Source organism: Podarcis bocagei (assembly GCF_964188305.1).
Source record: "Podarcis bocagei genome assembly, chromosome: 7".
Taxonomy (NCBI): Eukaryota; Metazoa; Chordata; class Lepidosauria; order Squamata; family Lacertidae; genus Podarcis; species Podarcis bocagei.
The window spans coordinates 4,897,626-4,925,282 of NC_138132.1; the positions used below are offsets into that span (position 1 = coordinate 4,897,626).

Genomic DNA, 27,657 nt, shown 5'->3' on the forward strand with positions numbered 1-27,657 from the left:
TAAGGTAGAATCTGGGACCCTGAGTCTCCCCCCCCCTGCAACTAGGGGCACTCTTTGACCCCCCACTCCATTATCAGTCAATGTTTCGCCAATGCCATCTGTTGAATTTTTTCACATTTAACCAGCTGAGAATGAAACTAAGTTGAAGCGGTATATTGATTTTTCTCAATACCTCAAATAATTAGAGCCATTCTACCCTGTCAAAGGCTTTTGTTGCACTGAAAAGTAGCAAAACAGTTCGTAACCTGTTTATCTCTGCCTTATTCAGGATGTACAGTACACTGTTTTCAATATTTGTACTCTATTGCCTTTTCTTAATAAATCCAGTTTGAACTGGACGGATGTATAATCCACTGATGTCATTGAGCCTTCTTTATATGACACTTGCCAGAATTAGAGTAATTTTTGATTAATTCCAGCTCTTGGGAGTTACTTCTTTCTGTGGGAAATATTTAAACAGCTTCTTCAAAAATGGATCTTATTCTTCCTGGAATGTTTGATTGTTTTACTCTATGCCAAACCCATCCACTGCAAGATGCGAAGCCACAGGGAACCAGGCAGAGCGCCATCTTTGTAGTGGCGCCCACCCTGTGGAACGCCCTCCCATCAGCTCATATGCTAATTTGGTAAGCAGCAGAAAGAATGGAATGTGACCTTGTACCATCCAGTTAAACACTGCATAGAACTGAGTAATGGAAGATAGTAATGAACTCTCCCAGCACACCAGGTCTGGAACAACAATGTATACACGTGAAATGGATTACTTATTTATAAAATGTAATGGAGGTGCTGTTTTGTAAAGTGGAAAAAGTGGTCCGCTGGAAGAATGGTTTAACGGCAAGTGAAAGATGTCAACTGGACTCAAAATAAGAAATGAGGATGGTCATATGCTTGGAACCGGAGCAGGAAACCTGATCTTAAGAAATTGTATTAAATTTTAAATTAATTTGGTTTGATTTGTAATAATTTGGAAAAAATAATAAAACTAATTTGGAAAAAAGAAGTTTAATTCCAATTTTTGCCTTTGAAAAGTCCTGGTGGCATAAAGATGCAGCTAGTCCTACGGTAAGATTTATCATTTCCCACTTACAAATATAGTTTATCTCCTTCTCAATTGTGATGTCTAAATTCACTTTGATTGGCTAAAATATCAGGATGCATTCCCACCATTACCTCTATTAAATGCCTTTCAATACTCAGTTTTTCTCCCACCCAATAAATGGAGGTTAATAGCTTTCCCATGGCTAAACCACAGAGCCTAGGGCTTGCCGATCAGAAGGTCGGTGGTTCGAATCCCCGCGACGGGGTGAGCTCCCGTTGCTCGGTCCCTGCTCCTGCCAACCTAGCAGTTCGAAAGCACGTCAAAGTGCAAGTAGATAAATAGGTACCACTCCGGCAGGAAGGTCAGTCAAACTGGCCACATGACCCGGAAGCTGTATGCTGCCTCCCTCGGCCAATAAAGCGAGATAAGCGCCACAACCCCAGAGTCGGCCACGACTGGACCTAATGCTCAGGGGTCCCTTTACCTTACTTAGCTTTCCCATGGACTGCAAGAAGATCAAACCTCTCCATTCTGAAGGAATTCAGCCCTGAGTGCTCACTGGAAGGACAGATCCTGAAGCTGAGACTCCAATACTTTGGCCACCTCATGAGAAGAGAAGACTCCCTGGGAAAGACCCTGATGTTGGGAAAGATGGAGGGCCCAAGGAGAAGGGGGCGACAGAGGACGAGATGGTGGGACAGTGTTCTCGAAGCTACCAGCATGAGTTGGACCAAACTGCGGGAGGCAGTGGAAGACAGGAGTGCCTGGCGTGCTCTGATCCATGGGGTCACGAAGAGGCGGACACGACTAAACGACTAAACAACAACAATAGCTTTCCTCACCTGTAGGCTAATATATTTCTCTAGGATATCCTGCCCTATTGGCCTGATTTATGCCCGCTCATGTCCTTCATTCTAGCAGAAGGTTGCCTGCCCACAGTGGCTAGAGAGCAGCTGCCATGTTTATAGAGAGCAAAGAAGTTGGTGTAATGTATTCTTCCATTTGTCCTGCAAATAAGGCATTTCAAAATAAATAAATCTAATTTTCAATAGCATGTGCTTTTTGATTCACACATTACTCTAGTACAGACATGCTTGAATACATTACATGCCTGGGGAAACGGTATTTCAAAATTCTAAGTACTGCACATTCTGAAGACCAGCTGCGTTTCAGTTTACAGCTTGTATCAAAAAGTGTGAATAAGTTTGTCTTTAAATGTGAACTGAATCAAATTTCTCCACCATCCTTACTGAAGAGGAAGCATAACAGTTAATGGAACATGCAGATTTTCCAGGTTTCCATGCAAAAAAATCTCAAATGTATTGTTCCCTGGTCTGAATTTGGTGGAGAAGCTGCAGATGGTGTAAAACTCTGCTACACCATCGCTCTCTGATTTAACCTATGAGCAACATGGGACACCTCTGCTGGAGGTGCTGCACTGGGTGCCGATTTTCCATTGAGACTCTGCACCCTGCAAGCCCTAGAATAATAGAATTTTAAAGTCGGAAGGGACCCTGAGGGTTATCTATGCCAATTCCCTGCAATGCAGGAAAGAAAGCCAGATGTTATGGGACTACAACTCCCATCATCCCTGACCACTGGTCCTGCTAGCTAGGGATGATGGGAGTTGTAGTCCCAAAACAACTGGAGGGCCGAGTTTGCCTATGCCTGTCGTAGATAGATTTGAGCCATCAATCTGAACCAGTTCTGGAAATGAAAGACACCTTGAAGACAGCCTTGGACAATTCACCCAGTGCCAGGAAGATACCTGTCCATTCAGAAACAAGCCGCAGCAAACACCCGGACAAAGTGATAACAGTGGTAGCTGGTAAATAAATTAGATAATAATAATAATAATAATAATAATAATAATAATAATAATAATAATAATAATAATGCCTTTGACACCATCAACCATAACATCCTTCTGGACCGTCTAGAGGGGCTGGGAGCTGGGGGCACTGTCATACAGTGGTTCCGCTCCTTCCTCCTGGGCCGTGTCCAGAAAGTGGTGGTGGGGGATGAGTGTTCAGACCCCTGGGCTCTCACTTGTGGGGTGCCTCAGGGTTCTGTCCTCTCCCCCATGCTTTTTAATACCTATATGAAACCGCTGGGAGAGATCATCAGGGGGTTTGGACTGGGTGTTCATCAGTATGCAGATGACACCCAGCTCTACCTCTCCTTTAAATCAGAACCAGTGAAGGCGGTGAAGGTCCTGTGTGAGTGCCTGGAGGCGGTTGGAGGATGGATGGCGGCTAACAGATTGAGGTTGAATCCTGATAAGACAGAAGTACTGTTTTTGGGGGACAGGGAGTGGGTTGGTGTGGGGGATTCCCTGGTCTTGAATGGGGTAACTGTGCCCATGAAGGACCAGGTGTGCAGCCTGGGAGTCATTTTGGACTCACAGCTGTCCATGGAGGCGCAGGTTAATTCTGTGTCCAGGGCAGCTGTCTACCAGCTCCACCTGGTACGCAGGCTGAGACCCCACCTGCCCGCGAACTGTCTCGCCAGAGTGGTGCATGCTCTAGTTATCTCCCGCTTGGACTACTGCAATGCGCTCTACGTGGGGCTACCTTTGAAGGTGACCCGGAAACTGCAATTAATCCAGAATGCAGCAGCTAGACTGGTGACTGGGAGTGGCCGCCGGGACCACATAACACCGGTTCTGAGAGATCTGCATTGGCTCCCAGTACGTTTCCGAGCACAATTCAAAGTGTTGGTGCTGACCTTTAAAGCCCTAAACGGCCTCGGTCCTGTATACCTGAAGGAGCGTCTCCACCCCCATTGTTCTACCTGGACACTGAGGTTCAGCTCCGAGGGCCTTCTGGCGGTTCCCTCATTGCGAGAAGTGAGGTTACAGGGAACCAGACAGAGGGCCTTCTTGGTAGTGGCGCCCGCCCTGTGGAACGCCCTCCCATCAGATGTCAAAGAGATAAATAATTACCTGACATTCAGAGGACATCTTAAGGCAGCCCTGTTCAGGGAAGTTTTTAATATGTAACGCTGTACTGTTTTTAACACTGATTGGGAGCCACCCAGAGTGGCTGGGGAAACTCAGCCAGATGGGCGGGGTATAAATAATAAAATAATAATAATAATAATAATAATAATAATAATAATAATAATAATAATAATAATAATTTTATTTATACCCCCCTCCCCAGCCAAGACCGGGCTCAGGGCGGCTAACACCAAGTATAAAACAATTGATTAAAATACAACTTAAAAACAAGATTAAAATACAACATTAAAATACAGCCTCATTTCAGTAGAAACTCAAATCAAAAACTTTTTGGGGATGAAAATGTCAAATCTTCACCAAGGCCAACTGTCCAGACTGGCCCAACGTGGGCCAGAAAAGCCAGGGATGTCCCCAAATAGGAGTTCCATCACAGAAATAGAAAGAAAAAAGGATAGAGGGGGAGGGGATCAAGTTGATTCCAAGCCAAAGGCCAGGCGGAACAACTCTGTCTTCCAGGCCCTGCGGAAAGAAATCAGATCCTGCAGGGCCCTGGTCTCATGAGACAGAGCGTTCCACGAGGCTGGAGCCATCACTGAGAAGGCCCTGGCTCTGGTTGAGGCTAATCTGACTTCCTTAGGGCCCGGGACCTCTAGGGTGTTGCTATTTATGGACCTTAAGGTCCTCTGCAGGGCATACAGGGAGAGGCGGTCCTGTAGGTACGAGGGTCCTAGGCTGTAAAGGGAGATACAGAAAGTGGGGCTTCTGGGATTCTATCTCTGCCCTTGGCTTCCTGGGACAGTCCATCATGGCCACACACACTTCAGCAGCCTCCATCTCTGTGTCCTCCTTCCTTGTTTTATGTACCAGAGACCTTGTCCAACAATTTGGAAAGGTGGGAGGGAATTGTGCATGTCCTGGGAACTCCATGAAGGTCTCCTAGTGGTGTGGGCAGGACACTCCCTCGTAAGTGCCTGTCTCCTTGATAGTTTTGTGCTTGTGTTTGTGGAAATAATTTGGGTCTTTCTCTGTCATACTACGTTATTACACTGAGACACAGAATCCACCCATGTCTGCCTAAAGCAGCCTTTCTCAACCTGTGGGGCCCCAGACTACAAATCCCCTCACCCCTAGCTATCAAGGCCAGAGCTCAGGGATGTTGGGAGTTGTAGTCCAACAACATCTGGGGACCCACAGGTGGAGAACCGCTGGAAGGGTTGGCCTCTGATGCAGAGAAGCCATCCTCTGCCTCAGAAATAATCTCCAAATAGTGCCAGTTCTCTCTTGTACATAAAGCATGAAAAATCGATGAAGCAGGACTGTCTCACGCAAAAAATAAGACCTCTGGACTTTTGGCAGGAGATCTTCTCTTCTTGAATAGAAAGGAGACCAAGAGGTGTGAGTGCAAACAAGTTGCACAACTCCACAAAGGGTGTTATCCCTCAGGTTAGGTTACATAACAGCCTCAACTCGTGCTGTGCATGTATTTTCTCTTCCCAACTACTCAGAGCTCCACAGGCCACCCGCAACCTCCCCATGGATCCCCTCGGAGCAGCAACCCTTTTCCTGGTCATCTGCCTCTCTTGCCTGATGGTCCTCTCAACATGGCGGCAGATGTACCGCAAAAGCAAGATGCCGCCTGGACCAACTCCCCTCCCCTTCATCGGGAACCTGCTCCAAGTCAACACAAGTGATATGTACCGTTCACTCATGAAGGTAACTTTCTATAATGTGACAGAGCAGTTTCCCATTCTCTGAATTGTTATTATAAAATCATTCTTAAATACTGTTGATTAATGAAGGTCACTCCCATCTATCTACCTACCCACTCATCCTTCTCTCTCTCTCTCTCTCTCTCTCTCTCTCCCACTTGACTCATCATCTCCTCATAATTCTTCTTCCACCACATTCTCCAGCTTTTGCTTCTCTCTCCCTTTACAGTGGTACCTCAGGTTAAGTACTTAATTCGTTCCGGAGGTCTGTACTTAGCCTGAAACTGTTCTTAACCTGAAGCACCACTTTAGCTAATGGGGCCTCCTGCTGCTGCCACACCGCCGGAGCACGATTTCTGTTCTCACCCTGAAGCAAAATTCTTAACCTGAAGCACTATTTCTGGGTTAGCGGAGTCTGTAACCTGAAACGCATGTAACCTGAAGAGTATGTAACCCGAGGTACCACTGTATATTTCTGCCTGAGTGAAGGGATGGGCACATCTGTCAATTCTCATGTCCTCAAAAAAATTAGTCAGCATTTTAGTGTGCCTTTCTTTTAAATAAATAGTTTTTTTAAAATAAATAATATAATAATTTTAATTTTAATTTATCAGCACCATGCTCTAACCAACCGAGCTGTACAGCAGGTATATTATTAGTTCCTTTTGACACAAGGTCACACTTTGGGCAGCTTCTGGGGGTTATGATTTGACAGGTATCTCGTGTGTTAGGAAACCCTCTGATTTTAACTTTTGGACGCTAGATCTAGCTTCTGGGGGTTGAGAGTGCCCTCTGGGGACATTATTAGGTGCTGATAAAAAAGAAAGACATTGCCCTGTTCTAAATAGGGACACAGCCTTCTGAAATTTAGATTTAGAGGCATTTGCACAAGAGGCAAGCTTACGATTCCTTGATGAAAAATGTACTCATTTGGTCTGGGAATTGATTTAAAGGAGATGCATTTGCCATTAAATTTATATAGCAGGCTTCCCCCCCCCCAAAAAAAAATAACCCAACCCCACCCAGGCCCAATGACTATGTGCCTAGACCTAGTGACGTATGTGCAGAAGCAGTTTACAATCCCAGGCTTCCCCTGTCCTATTTCAAATATCCTGTAGCACCTCTGATTCCCTTACGTTATTTGACCCTATTAGGGGCCAACTGAAGATGGCAACACAATTAGTAATGGTTAAAGTTCCTCCTGCAATGAAGTATAGTAATCAAAATCTGACTTTCCCGGGGAACCAATCTATCAGATGTTCCTGGTGTTGCTGTTAGGAACAGTTAGGAACTTTTCTTCTTTTTTAAAAATGTATTTTTATTAAAGATTTTTCTTAGTTTACAAAGTATGTGCAATCTCTCTCTCTCTCTTTTTTCTCCAAGTAACATTTTTCACAGATCAGTTTCATTTGTTCGGAAGAAGAAGGGGGAAAGGGGGGGGAGATGGTGGTGGGGTCGGGTGGCGATGTTTCTATTATACCTAATATAGGTGGGGTTTTGTGTCAGCGTCGCTTGTGCAGCTTCTGTGCTATTCACTAATAACAACAACAACAACAACAACAACAACAACAACAACAACAACAACAACAATAATAATAATAATAATAATAATAATTTATTATTTATACCCCACCCATCTGGCTGGATTTCTCCAGCCACTCTGGGCGGCTTCCAACAAAACACTAAAATACAATAACCTATTAAACATTAAAAGCTTCCCTAAACAGGGCTGCCTTCAGAAGTCTTCTAAAAGTTTGGTAGTTATTTTTCTCTTTGACATCTGGTGGGAGGGCGTTCCACAGGGTGGGTGCCACTACCAAGAAGGCCCTCTGCCTGGTTCCCTGCAACTTGGCTTCTCACAGGGAGGGAACCGCCAGAAGGCCCTCAGCGCTGGGCCTCAGTGTCCGGGCAGAACAATGGAGGTGGAGATATACTGGACCAGGTATACTGGACCGAGGCCATTTAGGGCTTTAAAGGTCAGCACCAACACTTTGAATTGTGCTCGGAAACGTACTTGTGTTCCTTTGGTGGTGAGAGAGGTTGTGGTTGGCCTGGGGTGTGGTTGTTCATTTGTGGTTGGCTGTGGTGGTCTTTGTTTTCATGTGTGAGTGGGGTGGGTGGGTGTTTTGGATCAGGTTAGCCACATTGATTTGTATGCCGTTGGTGGATTTTTGTCATTGTCTTGTTGGGCTGTGTGTGTGATAAAGGGGAGCCGTACTGGGGTGAAGGTGTCTTCTTCTATTTGTCCCTGTGTCAGTTTCAGTTTATTGGTTAATTTTTCTAGTAGGGCTGTTTCCCATACTATTTGGTACCATTGGTCCATGCTTCCTCCTGACAGGTCTCTCCAGTGTCTGGTTATGGTGTTTCTGGCTGCTGAAAGTAGGTGGGTTATGAGTTCTTTGTGGTGTAAATGGGCATAGGAACTTTTCTTCTTGCAGTGATTTATGAAGGTCAACATCCAGGCATTTGCCAACCCTCTAGGAGTCCTCCATGGCAGCTCCCATCGCAGGTGAAGACTGAGAACAGCCCTCCTACTGGTCATCATAATGCCACTCATCCAAAACAACCAAGTCTGAGACCCAAAGCGTTAATGCAAAACCCCCAAAAATCTTTTCTATGTACTGCCAGTCTAGTTGTTCTCTCCTTAGATGGAATAGGATGGAGGGCTCATTGGAAGGGACGTTCCCATTCTCACTCCTAACTGCTCCAGTTCCAAGTTTGTCAGCCTGAAGCACTTCTGATTTCCTCTCACAAAATTCATCGGATGCTGCCTTCAAAATCCCCGGTTCCTATCAGAGCCACTACAGAATCCAAAGCAGATCTCAGCGCTGAAATTTCTTGTTTTATAGAGTGCATATTATTGAGGGTGTTCATCTACACAAATAGATAACACACGTCTCTTGAAATCATGTAGTTATAACCCGAAGACACCCTTTAAGGACTGTGAGGAGCATCTGAAGAAAACTCTGTTGGCAGACTGTTTATCCCAGAAGGGGAAGAATTTAAAGAATCAGTTACCACATCTGCCAGATTCCTATTCAGAAACACTGGTCTTTAAGAAGTTAAAAAGTCCTTAGAATAAAGTTTGAAACCAGTGAAGATATAATGGCAAGAAGTCCAAAGAGGTGGCCGACCTGTGGCTGTTCGAACTCCCTTTAAAACTGGTTAACAATTCTTGGCTCCTCAGAGAGTAAAACAACACAAAAAAGGTCCTTGCCCCCTGATAAATTAGATAGCTGCTAGGCCAGCAACAGCACTATCACATAAAGAGAAAAATCAACTGAAATATACTCAGAGCCAAGTGTGAATTTCATGCTCTTTATTCAGCTCATAGTAGCAATGAATGAAACTTTCCCCAAAACATCCAGCTATATATACATTATTTACACAATGGGCCCCATGTGATTGGCTAATTCTGGGGTGCTCCTGTAGGCCAATCAGGTTGCTGATTCACTTCCACCTGGAGCTGGATTGGGTGGCTCCTGCAGGCCAATCAGGTTGCTGATTCACTTCATCCAGGAGCCTGATTGGCTGCTCCTGCAAGCCAATCAGGTTGCTGATTCACTTCCACCTGGAGCTGGATTGGGTGGCTCCTGCCGACCAATCAGAGTGCTGCATTCTGGATCCTATTGATCTAGGATTCAGCTCAGTACATAACACAAACAAAGCCCAATTAAACAATCAAAACAGGCTGTGGAGATTAGCCAGGAACATCCTTTCTCGACGCCATTTTTGCTGGGATGTGGGTGGGGCTGTGGGTTAAACCACAGAGTCTAGGACTTGCCGATCAGAAGGTTGGCGGTTCAAATCCCTGCGACGGGGTGAGCTCCTGTTGCTCAGTCCCTGCTCCTGCCAACCTAGCAGTTTGAAAGCACGTCAAAGTGCAAGTAAATAAATAGGAACTGCTCCGGCGGGAATGTAAATGGCATTTCCGTGCACTGCTCTGGTTCGCCAGAAGCGGCTTAGTCCTGCTGGCCACATGACCCGGAAGCTGTACGCCGGCTCCCTCGGCCAATAAAGCGAGATGAGTGTCGCAACCCCAGAGTCGGCCACGACTGGACCTAATGGTCAGGGGTCCCTTTACCCTTACCTTTTTATGTGGGGCAGAGACTGCCCAAAGCTGGACCGCCATGTGGGAAGTCATTCAGCCTGGCTTATTTCACCCAGTTGGCGTCATGCTCAGTTTCAGCCCTGGTACCCTTAACAGAAAGGTTGCGTGCAAACATAACCAGAAATAAATATTGCACCACCTAAGGAGATCCAACTGTTTGATTCTTTGGAATCAGTTGGAAATCCAACACTGAGCAAAACCTGCTCTGCCAGGTAGATGAAACTGGAGACTGTGCCGAGCTTGTCCAGGCTTGGAGGCGGTGCCCAGGGATTATCCAGATGGCATGTTATGTTGTGTTATATTATGTAATTTATTTATTATACTCACCTTTCAACCCAAAAAGTCCCCTAAGGTGGTTGACAAATAACAAATGCACACAAATACAAAACAAACAAATGATCAAAGTTCAAAACAAAATCTGAGCAGCTATCAAATGGCCCTGCAATTTACCTAGGTAAGTGGTGCCAACCAGCTGAATTTGGACGGGGAAAATATCGGCCAAGGAGGGAAACAAAGTCCTGGCAGAACAAGAGCCCTGTCTTAATCCAAGATCATCTTCTCCCAGGGCTGGGCCTGCATGACTCTTTTCCCCACCCGGATTCAGCTTCTTGGCACCAACTACACAGGTAGATTGCAAGGCAATTTAATATCTGAGACCAGCCCGGATTTAACCACAAATCTGTTGATGGAGGAGAAGTTTTCTCAGGATAGCCTTCTGGTGTCATGTGGCTGTCGAAGTGGTCGAATCTGTTTCTCTCATTGTTCTCATTTCTCATGACCCTTGGGGTACCTTCCACCTCTATAATTCCATGATTCCAATCTTAATTTCAGTTCCCCACATGGAGGAGAGGTTTCCTCATGGTAGCCTGCTGGTGTTGTGTGCCTTTATTGGTGGGTGAATCTGTTTCTTTCCATTTCTCTCAGTCCATTACATTCTGCACCAGTTTATATGTTTTTAATCCTCGTGCAAATTCATCAGAATTTCACTGTGCGTTTTCCTAATAGAGTATACACATTTTTGTGGGCAGATCTGCCTTATAGCCACATTTATGTAGTGAACCCCCCCAAATATAATGCAATTTTGTATGCTATTTCCACAAATATATGCCTTTATATGCACTCTTTGTATACTTGAGGGTTTGGAGAAATTCATTGCAAAATTTGAGGAACTGCAAATTTCAACCACTACCTTCTGAGGGATTCTGTTCCACTGTAGAACAGCTCTTACCGCCAGAAAGTTCTTTCTGAAGTTAAGTCAGAAGCTCTTTGCTTATAACATGAATCCATTGGTTTGGTCTATTTTCCAGGTGACAGCCCTTTAGATATTTGAAGAAGGCCTTCATATCTCTCCCCAGTCTCCTCTTATCATGGCAAAACATGCCCAACTCCTTCAGCCATTCCTCATAAGGCTTCATCTCCAGACCCTTGATCATCCTTGTGGCCCTTCTCTGCACACATTCCAGCTTGCCAATATCCTTAAATTCTGGTGCCCAGATAATGGAGAACCAAAGGTTCATCATAAAGGATGTGTTTTTCATTGCCTAATTAGGCTTAGGCTTTCAGGAGCTACTAATCTCTGCACAGGTAGGTGAGCAATTTGCTCCATCTCTGCATCAGTTTCATGACCTCACACAATGCCCTCCTCCTCTTTTCACAGATCCGTGAGAAATATGGTCCTGTCTACACCATCCACTTAGGGCCCCGCCGTGTTGTGGTCTTGTGTGGATACGATGCCGTGAAGGAGGCCCTGGTGGACCAGGCGGAAGAGTTTGGTGGCCGTGGAGAGCAAGCCACGTTTGACTGGCTTTTCCAGGGTTACGGTCAGTCTCTTCTTGGGCCACCCTTGGCAGAGCGCATCATTACTACCATTGTTTTGGCATTGAACTTAGCAGTGGTCCTTCCTGTGAAGTAGATTTTTTTATACCAGTTTCTTAGGACAGGCTGAGAGAGGGCTTCTCTACATCATTCGTGTTAGATTTCTGTTATGCCACTGTGCAGTTTTTGGAGTCACAAGACTCTGTTGACATTCCAGACTGTTGGAAGTCTCATGGGAGATGGGAGGCGGATGTTGATGTTACTGGTTTCCTGTTTCTTTCTTCTTGTTGTTCTCTGTCTCTCACAGAGAGCAGACGCATATTCTTTTCTGTCCTGCGTAGTTAGAAATAAATGTATCAATGTAGCACATATTTCTGGCTCTCTTGCTGCTGTTTGGATACTCTGCGTAATGGGAGCATGCCTGAAGCCTCATTCAAAGGCTTAGGTCGTTAATCATGTCGGAGGAGAGGTCGATGGATTCCAAAGATACGACACGGAGGAGAGCCATTACAGCTCAGTCGTACGGAAGCTCCGACAATTCAGACAAGTCATAGAAGAGATGGGATTTGCATCTGAATATTCATAGCCAAGTAAAGGACCACCGATGTAACTTTGCAAGCATAGATAATATTGAAAAAGCTCTTGAGTCTGCAAGTGCCTTCTATCAGTTGATTGTCAACTGTATTTTTGCCTCTTTTGTTCTCCCACGTACTCTTAAATGTTGGGATGTGAATAGATGGTAGAAGATTATACATTTATTAGATATTGTCCTTCCTTCCTCACATTTCCGAGTTCCACAGAGTACATCCCTTTGCAGGGAAGCTTTGATAAGCAAAAAGGCTAAAACTATCGTAGCTAATCCAGGATGATTTAAGGCAGACTGGATTCTCCTGGTATTTCCCTCTTTTCTCCCCCTTAAAATAATCCCACAAAAGGGAAAAACAGCACTTACGCATACAGAATACCTGTTGAAGAGTAACTGATATACAGTAGCAGCATTTTCAGGGAGGCTTAATACCGTAATCCAGTTAAAAAGACATACTTAAGTCTAGTTTAAAATGGTGTCACCTTCCAGCTCCTCTTTCTCCTCCTCATTTCACTGGCTCCTTTGCTTCCCAGGGGTTTCCTTCAGCAATGGGGAACGGGCCAAGCAGCTACGCCGATTCTCCATCATGACGCTGAGGAATTTTGGGATGGGAAAGAGATCCATCGAAGAGCGGATCCTGGAGGAGGCCCACTTCCTGCTGGAATCCCTGAGGGAAACAAAAAGTGAGCTCAGTTCTGGTATCTTCAAGAAATGCTGCTTAATGAGTTACAGGTGACAGAAAAGCTTGACAGTGATAGTTAGAAATGTGGGCAGTTAAGTGGGCAGCTGAAGGCTTTATACTGAATATTATCACGGCTGCTTTTATTTTTGGTAATGGGTGGGAAAAGACGTAACTTAGCCTAAGCTAAATACAGTGGGCGCTCCGGTTGCGAACGCGATCCGTGCGGGATGCACGTTCGCAACCCGCAGCAGTGCATCTGCGCACGCTCGGGTTGCAAATAGGCACTTCTGCGCACGCGCAACTGCCGAAACCCGGAAGTAACCCATTCCGGTACTTCCAGGTTTCGGCAGTCCGCAACCACAACCTGAAGCATCTGTAACCCAAGGTATGACTGTACATCACCAACACTCTACATCCACGCGAAGAAACGTTGCTCAAATAAATACAGTGGTACCTCGGGTTACATACGCTTCAGGTTACAGACTCCACTAACCCAAAAATAGTACCTCAGGTTAAGAACTTTGCTTCAGGATGAGAACAGAAATTGTGTTCTGGTGGCACGGCAGCAGCAGGAGGCCCCATTAGCTAAAGTGGTGCTTCAGGTTAAGAACAGTTTCAGGTTATGTACGGACCTCCGGAACGAATTAAGTACTTAACCCGAGGTACCACTGTAATGAGGTTAGAGTGGACTGCTTTGCAAAGTGTATTCTTGATTTGTTCCTGGGTTGAGTGACTTGCACAGTGTGTGTGTGTGTCTTTTTTTCTAGGTGCACCCTTTGACCCCACCTACACCCTGAGCCGCACGGTGTCCAACGTCATCAGCTCCATTGCCTTTGGCGACCGCTTTGAATACGAAGATCAGGAGTTCCACTCCTTGCTGAGCATGATGCTGGGTAGCTTCCGGTTCACTGCCACCTCTTGGGGACAGGTAAAATGGAGGGGATGAGAAGGACTTCCTTTGTGAGTGAGTGAATAATACAATTCCTCTTAATCAGTCATTACCCCAAAGTCCAGCAGTGATCAAGACCCTGTCAGAAGCTGCAGCACTGCCAGTTAACAAGCAGACCACCTTCAGGGGTCTGAGTGAGGCTGGCCAACAGAAGCTCACAGTACAAATAGCGCCAGAACCAGGAGCGATGTCTTTCCCTGAGCCTGAGAAACCAAATGCCTCACACAACACAACACCAATCTAGGAGTGCACCAGAGACATCATCATCATCATAATTTTTTATTTATACCCCACCCATCTGGCTGGGTTTCCCCAGCCACTCTGGACGACTTCCAACACAATATTAAAATACAGTAATGCATCAAACATTAAAAGCTTCCCTAAACAGGGCTGCCTTTAGATGTCGTCTAAAAGTCTGGTAGTTGTTGTTCTCTTTGACATCTGGTGGGAGGGCGTTCCACAGGGTGGGTGCTACTACCGAGAAGGCCCTCTGCCTGGTTCCCTGCAACTTGGCTTCTCGCACTGAGGGAACCACCAGAAGGCCCTCGGCGCTGGACCTCAGACATGCCCCTTGAAGGCCTTATACAACTTCTGTTTGTCTCTGTGCCTACTGTCACAGCCTGTCCCAGATAAGGAAGGCACCTGTCTAACAGTTAATTCTGTATTGGCAAGAGAAACACTTCCAGGTTTCCGACCACGCCCATGACTGAATGGCTGGCGCGTGACCTCAGCTCCCTTTCCTCATCAGCTTGCAGACACATCTCCCACTGCCCTGTCAGAGGCATCAGCCTCCACCATAAAGGGAGGGTCGCATGTTGGGTGTGTTAGGTGAGCCTCAGACGCAAACAGCACCTTTATCTCAGCTTCACTTGGGGAAATATCGGGTCTCTCTTCCTCCCCATGACTCTGCAGCTCTACGACATGTTCTCGGGCGTCATGCAGTACCTGCCTGGCCCACAGCAGGAAGCCTTCAAGCAACTCTTAGGGTTGGAGAAGTTCATCACAAGGAAAGTAAAAGCCAATGAGGAGACCCTGGACCCCAACTCCCCTCGGGATTTCATCGACTGTTTCCTTGTGAAAATGCATCAGGTATGATTATTGCGTTCGAAGAACTGTGATGATTTTCTTGGGAAAGAAAGTTGTCTTGCCCCATGCCAACTTGTGTGGGATGTGAAACACAAGAGCAGTCAAGTTCAACATTCCTAGAGTGATCATGTTTACACATGGGGAGGAATGTTTGTCCAGCCAGCAGGTAAACTTCCTGTTTCCTGTTTCCTTCTGGGCTGGGACAGACTTCCTCTGCATGTGACTAGAGGTGGGTTTGGCCTCACCTGTGCAGCTAACGACAAAAGCACAGGGCAGGGCAGCCATCTCTCTTTGACTACATGCATCGAAGAAGCAACATCCGCTTAGCCAAAGATGTTCTCTTGGCTTCCAGCCAAGAGAGGACAAAGGGACTGTCTCCTTATGAGATAGTTTCCAGGTGTATGTTACTTTTCTAAGATAAGTCTGCCTTCTGGGATCTGATTGTGAATAGAATGTGAATAAACTCTTTTTATACTTTTATAGAAGACTGTGTCGTGTCTTATCTTTTATGATGAAATAAGGGGGAAATACCAGAACAGTTGGGACGTGGGTGGCGCTGTGGGTTAAACTACAGAGCCTAGGACTTGCTGATCAGAAGGTTGGCGTTTCGAATCCCTGCAACGGGGTGAGCTCCCGTTGCTCGGTCCCAGCTCCTGCCAACCTAGCAGTTCAAAAGCACGTCAAAGTGCAAGTAGATAAATAGGTACCGCTCTGGTGGGAAGGTAAATGGCGTTTCCGTGTGCTGCTCTCGTTTCACCAGAAGCGGCTTAGTCATGCTGGCCACATGACTCAGAAGCTGTACGCCGGCTCCCTCAGCCAATAAAACGAGATGAGCGACCACGACTGGACTTAATGTCAGGGGTCCCTTTACCTTTACCTTTACCAGAACAGTTATTATAGAGGCTTTAGCTAGCCTGAGCAAACACATCCACTGCGAGTTTAAAAAGGGGACTGTTACTCTGCTAAATTGTGAACTTATTAACACAAGTTGGAAAGGCTATAATCAAACAATATATCCTCCCCTGAATCCCTGAACATTCCCACAACTTGGAGGGCCATGAATTGAAGCCACCTTTTCAACAGTCCGCGACTGTCCATATCCCCTTATCCAATTGACCAAGACACCATTGCAGCTCAGCTGAACAGTAAGAGAAAGAGAGCTTTGTGGGAAAGGCTTTAGACTATGTTGTTGTTGTTTAATCATTTAGTCGTGTCCAACTCTTTGTGACCCCCTGGACCAGAGCACGCCAGGCACTCCTGTCTTCCACTGCCTCCCGCAGTTTGGTCAAACTCATGCTGGCAGCTTCTAGAACACTGTCCAACCATCTCGTCCTCTGTCGTCCCCTTCTCCTTGTGCCCTCCATCTTTCCCAACATCAGGGTCTTTTCCAGGGAGTCTTCTCTTCTCATGAGGTGGCCAAAGTCTTGGAGCCTCAGCTTCAGGATCTGTCCTTCCAGTGAGCACTCAGGGCTGATTTCCTTGAGAATGGAGAGGTTTGATCTTCTTGCAGTCCATGGGACTCTCAAGAGTCTCCTCCAGCACCAGAATTCAAAAGCATCCATTCTTCGGCGATCAGCCTTCTTGATGGTCCAGCTCTCACTTCCATACATCACTACTGGGAAAACCAGAGCTTTAACTATACGGACTATAGCAATGTTTAGAGTATAGCAATGTTTAATAAGAGAAACCTCCTCCTCTCCCTCTTCCTTCTGGCTAGGAAAAGGAAAACCCACACTCTGAGTTCTCCCTGAGGAATCTGGTTTTGACTACCCTCGCTGTTTTCTTTGCTGGCACAGAAACTGTCAGCACCACCTTGCGTTATGGCTTCCTTCTTCTGCTGAAATACCCGGAGGTTCAAGGTAAGTCAGCCAGCCAAATTTATTGCTTATAGCCAAAGGCTGCTGCAATGTATACAATATCATTCAACAGAATATATACTAATTTGATACAGAAAAACATTTATATTGTCAAAACATCACCTAATCTGCACAAAGCTATAAAAACTCCTTAATATACAAATTGAAACATTGGACAATAAAATTTATAGGCTAAAATCACTGTGGGGCCACTAATATATTAAAAGTAATGTTAAATAATAGAATAGACAATTATGTACAAAGTTTGGTGAGAAAAATACAGCTTGGGGTAGATGGGGTCAAATAAATTCATCTCCTTTACAGTTGATAGCAATCTCAGCTATATAATTTTTTTCTAATTTTCCTGGAGGCAGTTGCAAAAAGTGCTGCATGCCAGGTCACATACTTATCAATGTCTGCAAGGAGATATAGAATCATGTCAGAAGGATTCTGGCCAGAGGACCTTATCATTATAGGTGTCAAAACCGTTCTCTTGCTTCAGTGTATAAGGGGCAGAGCAAGATATAATGCGTAAGGTGCTCTAATTCAGGGCATCCCCTAATACAAACACGTTCAATTACTGGTATGCCTCTATGTCTCCCATCTCTATAAACAGAGTTTATTGTATTTAATACTAACTTTGTAAAAGCTTTCGGAGTTGTACAAAAGTCAGTTCGTTGAAGTTATACATATGTTCATGGGCCTTTCTAAGTTTAAGTAAAGGTAAAGGGCCCCTGACCATTAGGTCCAGTCGCAGATGACTCTGGGGCTGCGGCGCTCATCTTGCTTTACTGGCTGAGGGAGCCGGCGTCCAGCTTCCGGGTCATGTGGCCAGCAGGACTAAGCCACTTCTGGCGAACCAGAGCAGCACACGGAAACGGCGTTTACATTCCCACCCGAGCGGTACCTATTTATCTACAGTGGTACCTCTTGTTACATACTTAATTTGTTCCGGAGGTCCGTTCTTAACCTGAAAGTGTTCTTAACCTGAAGCACCACTTAGCTAATGGGGCCTCCCGCTGCTGCCACGCCGCCGAAGCACGATTTCTGTTCTCATCCTGAAGCAAAGTTCTTAACCCAAGGTACTATTTCTGGGTTAGTGGAGTCTGTAACCTGAAGCGTATGTAACCCGAGGTACCACTGTAATTGCACTTTGATGTGCTTTCAAACTGCTAGGTTGGCAGGAGCAGGGACCGAGCAACGGGAGCTCACCCCATCGTGGGGATTCGAACCGCCGACCTTCCGATCAGCAAGTCCTAGGCTCTGTGGTTTAACCCACAGCGCCACCCATGTCCCTTTTCTAAGTTTAAAATATAATAAACATAATGGGGTGCATGTGGATAGATACATGGAGTCTAAGTCATTTTTAGTAACCACTGCCCTTATAGTAAGTTTTAAAATATTTTTTGAGAATGTAGGGAGGTTCAAGGTGACAGCAGAACGGGGCGGGAGGCGGGAAACTGCCTTCCTTTCTTCGGGAATATGCCTGTCAGCTTTCCCAGGTATGAGAGGTCTCCCTTTTCTTATATCCCGCTGATTTCTCAACAGAGAAGGTCCATAAGGAGATTGAACATGTGATTGGCCGGAATCGCAGTCCCAACATGAACGACCGGCCCCTGATGCCCTATACGGATGCTGTGATCCACGAGATCCAGAGATTCTCTGACATAATTCCTATGGGGGTAGCACGACGAGTGACCCGTGATACCCAATTCCGGGGATACACCATTCCCAAGGTATTGCTTATTTTTCTATCTTTTTAAAAAATTCCTGAGACCCCACCATTCAGTACTATTTCCAGATACGGATGATGGACCAGTTAATATTCCCAAGGCCCCTCTGGTCTCTGTCTCATCTGTCATCACTGCTGTGGAGTCAAAACCATAATAAAAGCAGAGGAGCCCTGCCAGATGAAACCACCTTGGGTCCATCATCCATAGCTGAAATATACTCGGAGTCGAGAGTGGATTTCATGCTCTTTATTCAGCTCATAGTGGTGAGGGGGAATGGAAGTTCCCCCAGAATGTCTGCTTTATATACATTATTTACACAATGGGCCCCGCGTGATTGGCTGTTTCCTGGATTCACCTGTAGGCCAATCAGGTTGCGGATTCACTTCCACCTGGAGCTGGATTGGGTGGCTCCTGTGGACCAATCAGACTGCTGCAATCTGGACCCTATTGTTTTAGGACCAATCAGACTGCTGCATTCTGAATCCTATTGTTCTAGGACCAATCAGACTGCTGCCTTTTGGATCCTATTCAACTCAGTACATAACACTAGCATTCCTCTTCCCCAAAATGGCCGGCCAGGTTCACGTTCAACCAAAACAGGAACAGCTGGTGGGTGGCAAACAGGGAGATCCCCGGCCGTGTCCTGCTTTTATAAGGCAGGCCACGCCCCCTGAACGGGCTGATTGGCCGGCCAGGGGGTGACGCCAGTGGCGTAGCGTGGGGGGTGCCAGGGGTGCCGGCCGCACCGGGCGCAACATCTGGGGGGGCGCGCTCGCTGCCTCCGGAGTCGCCGAAGAGCCTCGGGCGCAGGCTGTAGCAGAGCCGCATGTCTCGCGGAACCGCCGAGCTGTGCGCGCGTCCGGGCTGAAGGCGCCCGGCAGGCAGCGGCTCTCAGCGCTCGCCGCGGAGGACGCGCCAGGCAGCCCCTCCTCACAGCCCCGCCGCCGCTGCTGCAGCTGCTGGGCCGTTGCATTTTCCTCGCCTCTCTGCCCCCCTCCTCCTCCGGGCAAGCGGCGTCGTTTGGGCGGCAGCGCCAGCGGCAACTCGCAGGTTAGGGGTTAGGGGGGGCGCAAATTACTTGCCTTGCCCCGGGTTAGGGGGCGCAAATTACTTGCCTTGCCCCGGGTGCTGACAACTCACGCTACGCCGCTGGGTGACGCGGCTGGGAATCCCCCCGACCCCCTGGGGGCTGGCCTCCACCCACCACACGTGAGGTGGGGCCGTGAAGCCCACAACCCCACCTCCTCTTTAGGGCGGAAGTGGCTTTCCTGTGAGAAGACCACACAAAGAGGACAGGCATGTTCTAAAATTCCTTATGAGTGTTAATAATGAGGGAGGGACACACTTCACCAAGGGAGGAAATACAGAAATGGGGAACTGTCACTGATTTCATAACAGAAGAATCTCCCATTTCTCCCGTATCTTCTCATTTCTCTCTTCTTCTTTTTTTTCAAAATGATATTTATTAAGCATTTTAAAATTACAAAAAAACAAAAAGACAAAGAAGAAAAAAAGAAGGGAAAAACAAACAGCAATCAAACAATACAAATCGATAAAAATCAAAAGCAAAAAGCAAAACCAAAACACATAACACATCAAAATCAAAAAACAAAAATAAACCACAAAAATTTTAAAAACAGATCCAATATTCTCAAATCCTTAACTGTCATTACCTTATTTCATCTACCTCCTCACACCTCCCTTTTTTGTATTCTAGTTATTGATTATCACAGCAAATCCTTCCCATTTTTCATAATATTCTGTCATTAAATTACCTTAATCTATTTTAACCTTATCTTACTATAAAAAACCCTAAAACTTAAAACTTAAATCTTATTTATGCCAATTTCTCATAACCATAACATATTCTTACATAGTTCTTTTTAACATTTCTGCTAAAGCCAAATAATTTCGTTCCAACATTTTTCTAATACTCATTAATTTTACAAAACAATCCTAAGTAAAAAATTTTTAAAACTTTCTTCCAATCTTCATCCAACGTCTCTTCCTCCTGGTCCCGGGTTTTGTCAGTCCTTTCTATCCCATCCATCTAGTTCATTAACCTGGTAATCTTATGTCCGAGGCCCTTAAGTCTCTTCCATGTCCCTTCCGCAGATCTTCTTCATATTTATACCTGTACTTTACTTTGTCTCCTGGTCCTTTCACTCGTGGAAACTCCAACTTGACAGTATTTTTGTCCCTTCTCGACAGATCAGCCCCTTTTCCATAGTCCACACTGAACTCCATGTGGTATTTAAAAGCATGTTTCAAGGTCCCTCCAGAGTTGAGGACCCCCACAACCCCAAACTCCTCATGGCCCATTGCCAGACTTGAAAAGTCAAGACATGCCTGCATAGGGGGGTCTATCCAGCCCCTCATCTCCAAGCCAAACAAAACTCTATCTCTCCAATTCTGGCTTTTTCCAAGTTCATTTGTCAGATCCAACAACTCATGTTCCTGCTGGGCCACAGCTCCCTCCATCTCTGCCACCCGAGGTCCAGCAACAACCTCCTCCCTCATCTGATCTGTCAAGAGCACACTCCTGAGTTGATTCCTGGGTGGGCTGTATATAGATACCCACTACCTGTCCAAAATTTCTAATCGCAACAGTCATCAAATCCGTCTTCTCATGTAACTGTTCCAATAAAGCACTTGTCTTGCAGAAAGCACACACCAGAGCCTCTGAATACATTGTTATGCAAGGTCAGAAGTCTGTTCCCACGATCTTAATCTGTTTGCAGCTGCAAAGCTCCCCAGTTCAAATTTAATAACAGTTTCACAAGCTCCCTCTAGGGGAAGAACTTCTATTTGTATCAATCTTTTTTCTTTCTTTCTTTTTTAACAGCAGATCTAACAACAAAGTTTCCTTTTTCAGATATTTTGTCAATATTTGTTCGTTTAAAATGCGAAAGAGAACAGTGGAATCACTATGTTTCTCTTCTTTTAACTGTCTGTCAAAAACATTTGTCTATAGTCAATGAACTTCCCAAAAACGTCTGTCCTGACACCCCGCTCCCAGGTTCAAGACGGTGGAAAATCACTTTTCTTTACAATCTCTTCTGCAGGTTTAAACAATCCGGAAAAAATCCCCCCTCTTCTCCTGCTTCCGAAGGGGGTTCAGTAGTTTTAGATGATGAAAGTTGATCCTTTACAAACAATTTTCTAAACTCTAGTTTGCCATGTCTTTGCTTTAATCTATCTACAAGAAACGGAAGGCTGACTTCCTGTTTAGACCTTCCCGCTTCAGTGCCAAATTAAGAGGAATTTCTTAATCCAATTTTCCGTTCTACTCACAGATCGTTGTTTAAAGTCCAATTGTCCAAATTTGATCTGCTCACAGGTAGTTGTTTTTGTAGCCAAATTGTCCCAGGAAAAAGGTAGCACTCTCTGGCAATGGCTGTGCGGCTTCGCTCCACGGAAGAAGCAGTTGACTCTCAGCACCGCGCCACTAGCCCCTCTTCGCTCCGGAGCCCGTAATTAGGTTCCTTTACGAATTGGGGGGGGTGCAAAAGGTGCCTGCCGAGTCCCATGGTCACAGGCTTCATCCGCCTGTGATTTTTTAAAGGGTCTCCGCTTCGCCGTAGCGGAACAGACCCGTTTTCCGTGGAGCCAGTCCCTCCGGATCAGAGGGAATCCGCCTTTACCTATGGTGCCACCCCGGAAGTCTGGGCCGTATCTTCTCATTTCTCTCCCTCTCTTCTTCAGGGAACGGAAGTGTTTCCCATGCTTGGGTCTGTGCTGAGAGACCCCCGACATTTTGCAAGACCAGACGTGTTTGACCCACAACATTTCCTGGACGAGAGTGGGCAATTCAAGAAGAATGAGGCTTTTATGCCTTTCTCTATTGGTGAGTACCCAGCAGCCTCGGGGGGTGAGGAGTTTACTAAGGTTACCATATTTTTTCCAAAGAATCTGGGGACACTTTTTTGGGGGGGGAGAGAAAAAAAAATTAAGTTATTTTTTAAAAAAATTAAGAAGTAATATCTTCTCTTCTGTGGTCTCCTCTGTCGCGCGGCCTTCCTCTGGGCCCCGTCCTGCTCTCTTGGAGTGCTATCTGCCATGGAGTAGGCTTGGGTCAGGCCTGGTCTTGGCCACGTGTCCTTGCCCTCCCGGTGCTCTCCTACCTTTTCTCCTCAGCAGCATAGCAGTGGTGCGGCAAGGTCGGGGCTCCCCTCTTTTTTCTCCTTCCTCTTTCTCTCACTTCCTTCTCCTTCTCCTCTCCTCCGTCTCCCTGCATCGGCTGCAGGGTTTTCCTGGCCCCTGAGCGCTGCTGGGCAGTTGGCCAGGTGGCCGGGCACTCTCGCTCCCGGCTCAATTTGGGTTATGGGCGGGGGGTCAGCGGTTCCCCCAGTTGATGTACCGGGCGTCCCCGGTTCCCCCTCGGCAGTGGCAGTCACAGCAGCCCGGAACAAGCCTGGTAGCGCAGTTGGCTCTGGCTGGTTTCAGGAGCTGCCCACTGCCATGGCACCCACCATTTTGCCTCACCGGAAGTCCCCATATGATGTGTCTTGTGCTGTGAATCATGCAACATTCATTCCTTACTAATAAATCCACAACACTTAAAATATAAGTCCGGGAACGTTAAATGAAATCCGGGGACATTCCGGGGACAGATTTTGTTTGGGGACAGATTTGAAAATCCAGGGACTGTCCCTGGGAAACAGGGACGTCTGGTGACCATAGAGTTTGGAGCAAATAATAGGCCAATCACCAGTAGAAGAAGAGTTTGGATTTGATATCCCGCTTTATCACTACCTGAAGGAGTCTCAAAGCGGCTAATAATCTCCTTTCCCTCCCTCCCCCACAACAAACAATCTGTGAGTGAGTGGGGCTGAGAGACTTCAAAGAAGTGTGACTAGCCCAAGGTCACCCAGCAGCTGCATGTGGAGGAGCGGAGACACGAACCCCATTCACCAGATTACGAGTCCACCGCTCTTAACCACTACACCACACTGGTGGACCAATTGAAGTGAGGAAAATTGCTAGGAGATGTTGCTGCTGCAGATTTCCCCCCAGAATTACTCTGTCTGTACAGTGGTATCTCTTTTCCCTTCTACATAAAATCCCTTTGCCAACAAGGCACACCAAAGGACCAGTGGTGTTATTTTATGCATGGTCATGTGGGTTAGAGGAGTCTTTGCCCAAACATTTCCAAGCAGGCTATAACAGCCCGTCTTTGCTTTCTTCCTCTTCCCTAGGGAAACGCTATTGTTTTGGAGAGCAGTTGGCCCGGATGCAACTCTTCCTTTTCTTCACCAGTATCCTGCAGAACTTCCACATCAAATCTCCTGTCCCACCTGAAAAGATTGACGTCTCTCCCATGCTGATTGGCTTTGCCACCCTTCCGCGTTTTTATGAAATGTGTGCCATTCCCCTCTGAAGCAGGACTTGAAGAAGTGGAGCCCCATCGTCGCCTACCTTGGCCACCCAAGTGTCAAAGGAGGAGGCATGCTTCAACATGTAAAGCACCAGAACAGGCTAACCATACCAAGTCTTCTTTCTTTTGAATTTCCATTAGCTCTGTGTCCATTTGTGGAATTTCCTTACTCTTCATTTCTTTTGGAATCGATCTCAGAGGTGAATAAATATCTGGCCCCTGACTCTCTGCCCTCTTCCTCCTCTACCCCACTTCCCCAAGGCACCTCTCCTCATTTCCCTTTCTGGCCATCAGCATCCCTCCTGGCATCTAGTCCAGCCATGAAATGGTTCCCCCCCCCTTCCCCATCCCTTTCATTCCTTCTTTCCTTTGTGGTCTGTTTGCCAACATTCCTTTGCTGTCAGTTTCCCAGTGAGTAGCCAAGGAAGACCATCAAGAAGGCTGATCGCCGAAGAATGGCTGCTTTTGAATTCTGGTGCTGGAGGAGAACTCTTGAGAGCCCCATGGACTGCAAGAAGATCAAACCTCTCCATTCTGAAGGAAATCAGCCCTGATTGCTCACTGGAAGGACAGATTCTGAAGCTGAGGCTCCAGTGCTTTGGCCACCTCATGAGAAGAGAAGACTCCCTGGAAAAGACCCTGATGTTGGGAAAGATGGAGGGCACAAGGAGAAGGAGATGACAGAGGAGGAGATGGTGGGACAGTGTTCTCGAAGCTACCAGCATGAATTTGACCAAACTGCGGGAGGCAGTGGAAGACAGGAGTGCCTGACATGCTCTGGTCCATGGGATCACGAAGAGTCGGACATGACTAAACGACTAAACAACAACAAAAGCTAAGGAAGAATAGTTAACCCTGCAGGATATGACAGTTGCTGGAAGGTTTTACAACCATAGGTCAGTCATAACCTAGGAAAGCTTGCCTCTCTGGGATCTTGTCATCTCTCAATCCACAGTATGAGGAGGGACAGAAGGCAATGATGGTGCATTGTTTGGATCTGAGTCCTCCTCAGGAAGACTCAGGGACCCTGAAGCGGGGACATCACACCCTCCCACCCCACCCCCATCCACCAACTAAGGGCACCCTTTGAGACCCACCTCCATTGTAAGTCAAAGTTTCTTCAATGCCATCTGTTCCATTATCCTTGGGAATATGTTTGAGTATGGAGATGGAAAATTTCTCTCCTTTAACCAGCTGATAATGCAACTACTTCAATCACCTTTATAAATTTTTCTCAATACCTCAAATACTTAGGGCCACTCTACCCTGTCAAAGGCTTTTGTGGCACTTAAAAATAATAAAACAGTAACCTGTTTATCTCTGCTTTCCTCACAATGTATACTGCTTTTTCAACATATATACTCAGGTGCCTTCTCTTAATAAATCTAGTTTATATAATCCATTAATGTTATTGAGTCTTCTTGCTGTGGCACTTGCCAGAATTTTAGCAATGATAATTTTAACAGTTTCTAATTTTCTGAAATTACTTTTTTGTGAATGTACATTTTTCTGCTGCACCCCTAACTGAGAAAGCTGCAAGATCAAATATTTCATCTTGGTTCTCTATTCACTTCTCTGGGCACCACAATTCAAGAAGGACACTGACAAACTGGAACGTGTCCAGAGGAGGGCAACCAAAATGGTCAAAGGCCTGGAAACGATGCCTTATGAGGAACGGCTAAGGGAGCTGGGCATGTTTAGCCTGGAGAAGAGGAGGTTAAGGGGTGATATGATAGCCATGTTCAAATATATAAAAGGATGTCACATAGAGGAGGGAGAAAGGTTGTTTTCTGCTGCTCCAGAGAAGCGGACACGGAGCAATGGATCCAAACTACAAGAAAGAAGATTCCACCTAAACATTAGGAAGAACTTCCTGACAGTAAGAGCTGTTCGACAGTGGAATTTGCTGCCAAGGAGTGTGGTGGAGTCTCCTTCTTTGGAGGTCTTTAAGCAGAGGCTTGACAACCATATGTCAGGAATGCTCTGATGGTGTTTCCTGCTTGGCAGGGGGTTGGACTTGATGGCCCTTGTGGTCTCTTCCAACTCTATGATTCTATGATTCTATGATTCTATGATTCTCTTACCCACATTTCTGCTTATAAGGCATGCCCAAATCACAGCTGTAAAAGTATCCCTCAAAATAATAATAATAATAATAATAATTTATTATTTATACCCCGCCCATCTGGCTGGGCCTCCCCAGCCACTCTGGGCGGCTTCCATAAAAACCAAAAATACAGTAAAATGTCATATGTTAAAAACTTCCCTGAACAGGGCTGCCTTAAGATGTCTCCTGAATGTCAGGTAGTTGTTTATCGCTTTGACATCTGCTGGAAGGGCGTTCCACAGGGCGGGCGCCACTACCGAGAAGGCCCTCTGCCTGGTTCCCTGTAGCTTTGCTTCTCGCAATGAGGGAACCGCCAGAAGGCCCTCGGCGCTGGACCTCAGTGTCCGGGCAGACTGATGGGGGTGGAGACGCTCCTTCAGGTATACTGGACCGAGGCCGTTTAGGGCTTTAAAGGTCAGCACCAACACTTTGAATTGTGCTCGGAAACGTACTGGGAGCCAATGCAGGTCTTTCAAGACCGGTGTTATATGGTCTCGGCGGCCGCTCCCAGTCACCAGTCTAGCTGCCGCATTCTGGATTAGTTGTAGTTTCCGCGTCACCTTCAAAGGTAGCCCCACGTAGAGCGCATTGCAGTAGTCCAAGCGGGAGATAACCAGAGCATGCACCACTCTGGCGAGACAGTCCGCAGGCAGATAGGGTCTCAGCCTACGTACCAGATGGAGCTGGTAAACAGCTGCCCTGGACACAGATTTGACCTGTGCCTCCATGGACAGCTGTGAGTCCAAAATGACTCCCAGGCTGCGCACCTGGTCCTTCAGGGGCACAGTTACCCCATTCAGGACCAGGGAATCCTCCACACCTGCCCGCCTCCTGTCCCCCAAAAACAGTACTTCTGTCTTGTCCGGATTCAACCTCAATCTGTTAGCCGCCATCCATCCTCCAACCGCCTCCAGACACTCACACAGGACCTTCACCGCCTTCACTGGTTCTGATTTAAAAGAGAGGTAGAGCTGGGTGTCATCCGCATACTGATGAACACCCAGCCCAAACCTCCTGATGATCTCTCCCAGCGGCTTCATATAGATGTTAAAAAGCATGGGGGAGAGGACAGAACCCTGAGGCACCCCACAAGTGAGGGCCCAAGGGTCTGAACACTCATCCCCCACCACCACTTTCTGAACACGGCCCAGGAGGAAGGAGCGGAACCACTGTATAACAGTGCCCCCAGCTCCCAGCCCCTCCAGACGGTCCAGAAGGATGCTATGGTCGATGGTATCAAACGCCGCTGAGAGATCCAGCAGAACTAGGAAACAGCTCAACTAGGAAAAATTCTAATGTTGTCTGCTGTTCCCATGTTGTGAATAAAGAAACAACAAATCATGCATTTTTTAAATATGCTTTTCAATAGTATATTCCTTTTGATGCACATTTTACTAGGGTTGTCCCAAGATTTTGCAAGACCAGACATGTTTGGCCCCTAATGCTTTCTGGATGGGAATGGGCAGTTCAAGAAGAATGAGGGTGTTTTTTGTGTGGTTTTTTTGCATTTCTCTGTAGGTGAGGCCTCAGCAGCCCCTGGGAGAGGGGGGTGACAGCACATAACAGCCCAGCATAATCGACCAATTGAAGTGCAAAGAACTAGTTGCTGCTGCTGCAGATGTAACCCTGAATTACCCTGTCT

General features: G+C 46.5%; 1 protein-coding gene across 1 annotated transcript in view; it reads left to right on the forward strand.

Moving 5' to 3' along the window:
* The first annotated feature begins 5,423 nt into the window (after positions 1 to 5,423).
* Positions 5,424 to 27,657, forward strand: part of LOC308591516 (uncharacterized protein) — a 33,281-nt gene continuing 11,047 nt past the window's right edge. Inside the window, exons 1-9 of the mRNA XM_081202284.1 lie at positions 5,424 to 5,717; positions 11,482 to 11,644; positions 12,759 to 12,908; positions 13,675 to 13,835; positions 14,769 to 14,945; positions 16,660 to 16,801; positions 18,347 to 18,534; positions 22,237 to 22,378; positions 23,730 to 23,903. Coding sequence (XP_081058410.1) covers positions 5,538 to 5,717; positions 11,482 to 11,644; positions 12,759 to 12,908; positions 13,675 to 13,835; positions 14,769 to 14,945; positions 16,660 to 16,801; positions 18,347 to 18,534; positions 22,237 to 22,378; positions 23,730 to 23,903 — 1,477 coding nt within the window. The 5' untranslated portion in view covers positions 5,424 to 5,537. The remainder of the gene's footprint in view (positions 5,718 to 11,481; positions 11,645 to 12,758; positions 12,909 to 13,674; positions 13,836 to 14,768; positions 14,946 to 16,659; positions 16,802 to 18,346; positions 18,535 to 22,236; positions 22,379 to 23,729; positions 23,904 to 27,657) is intronic.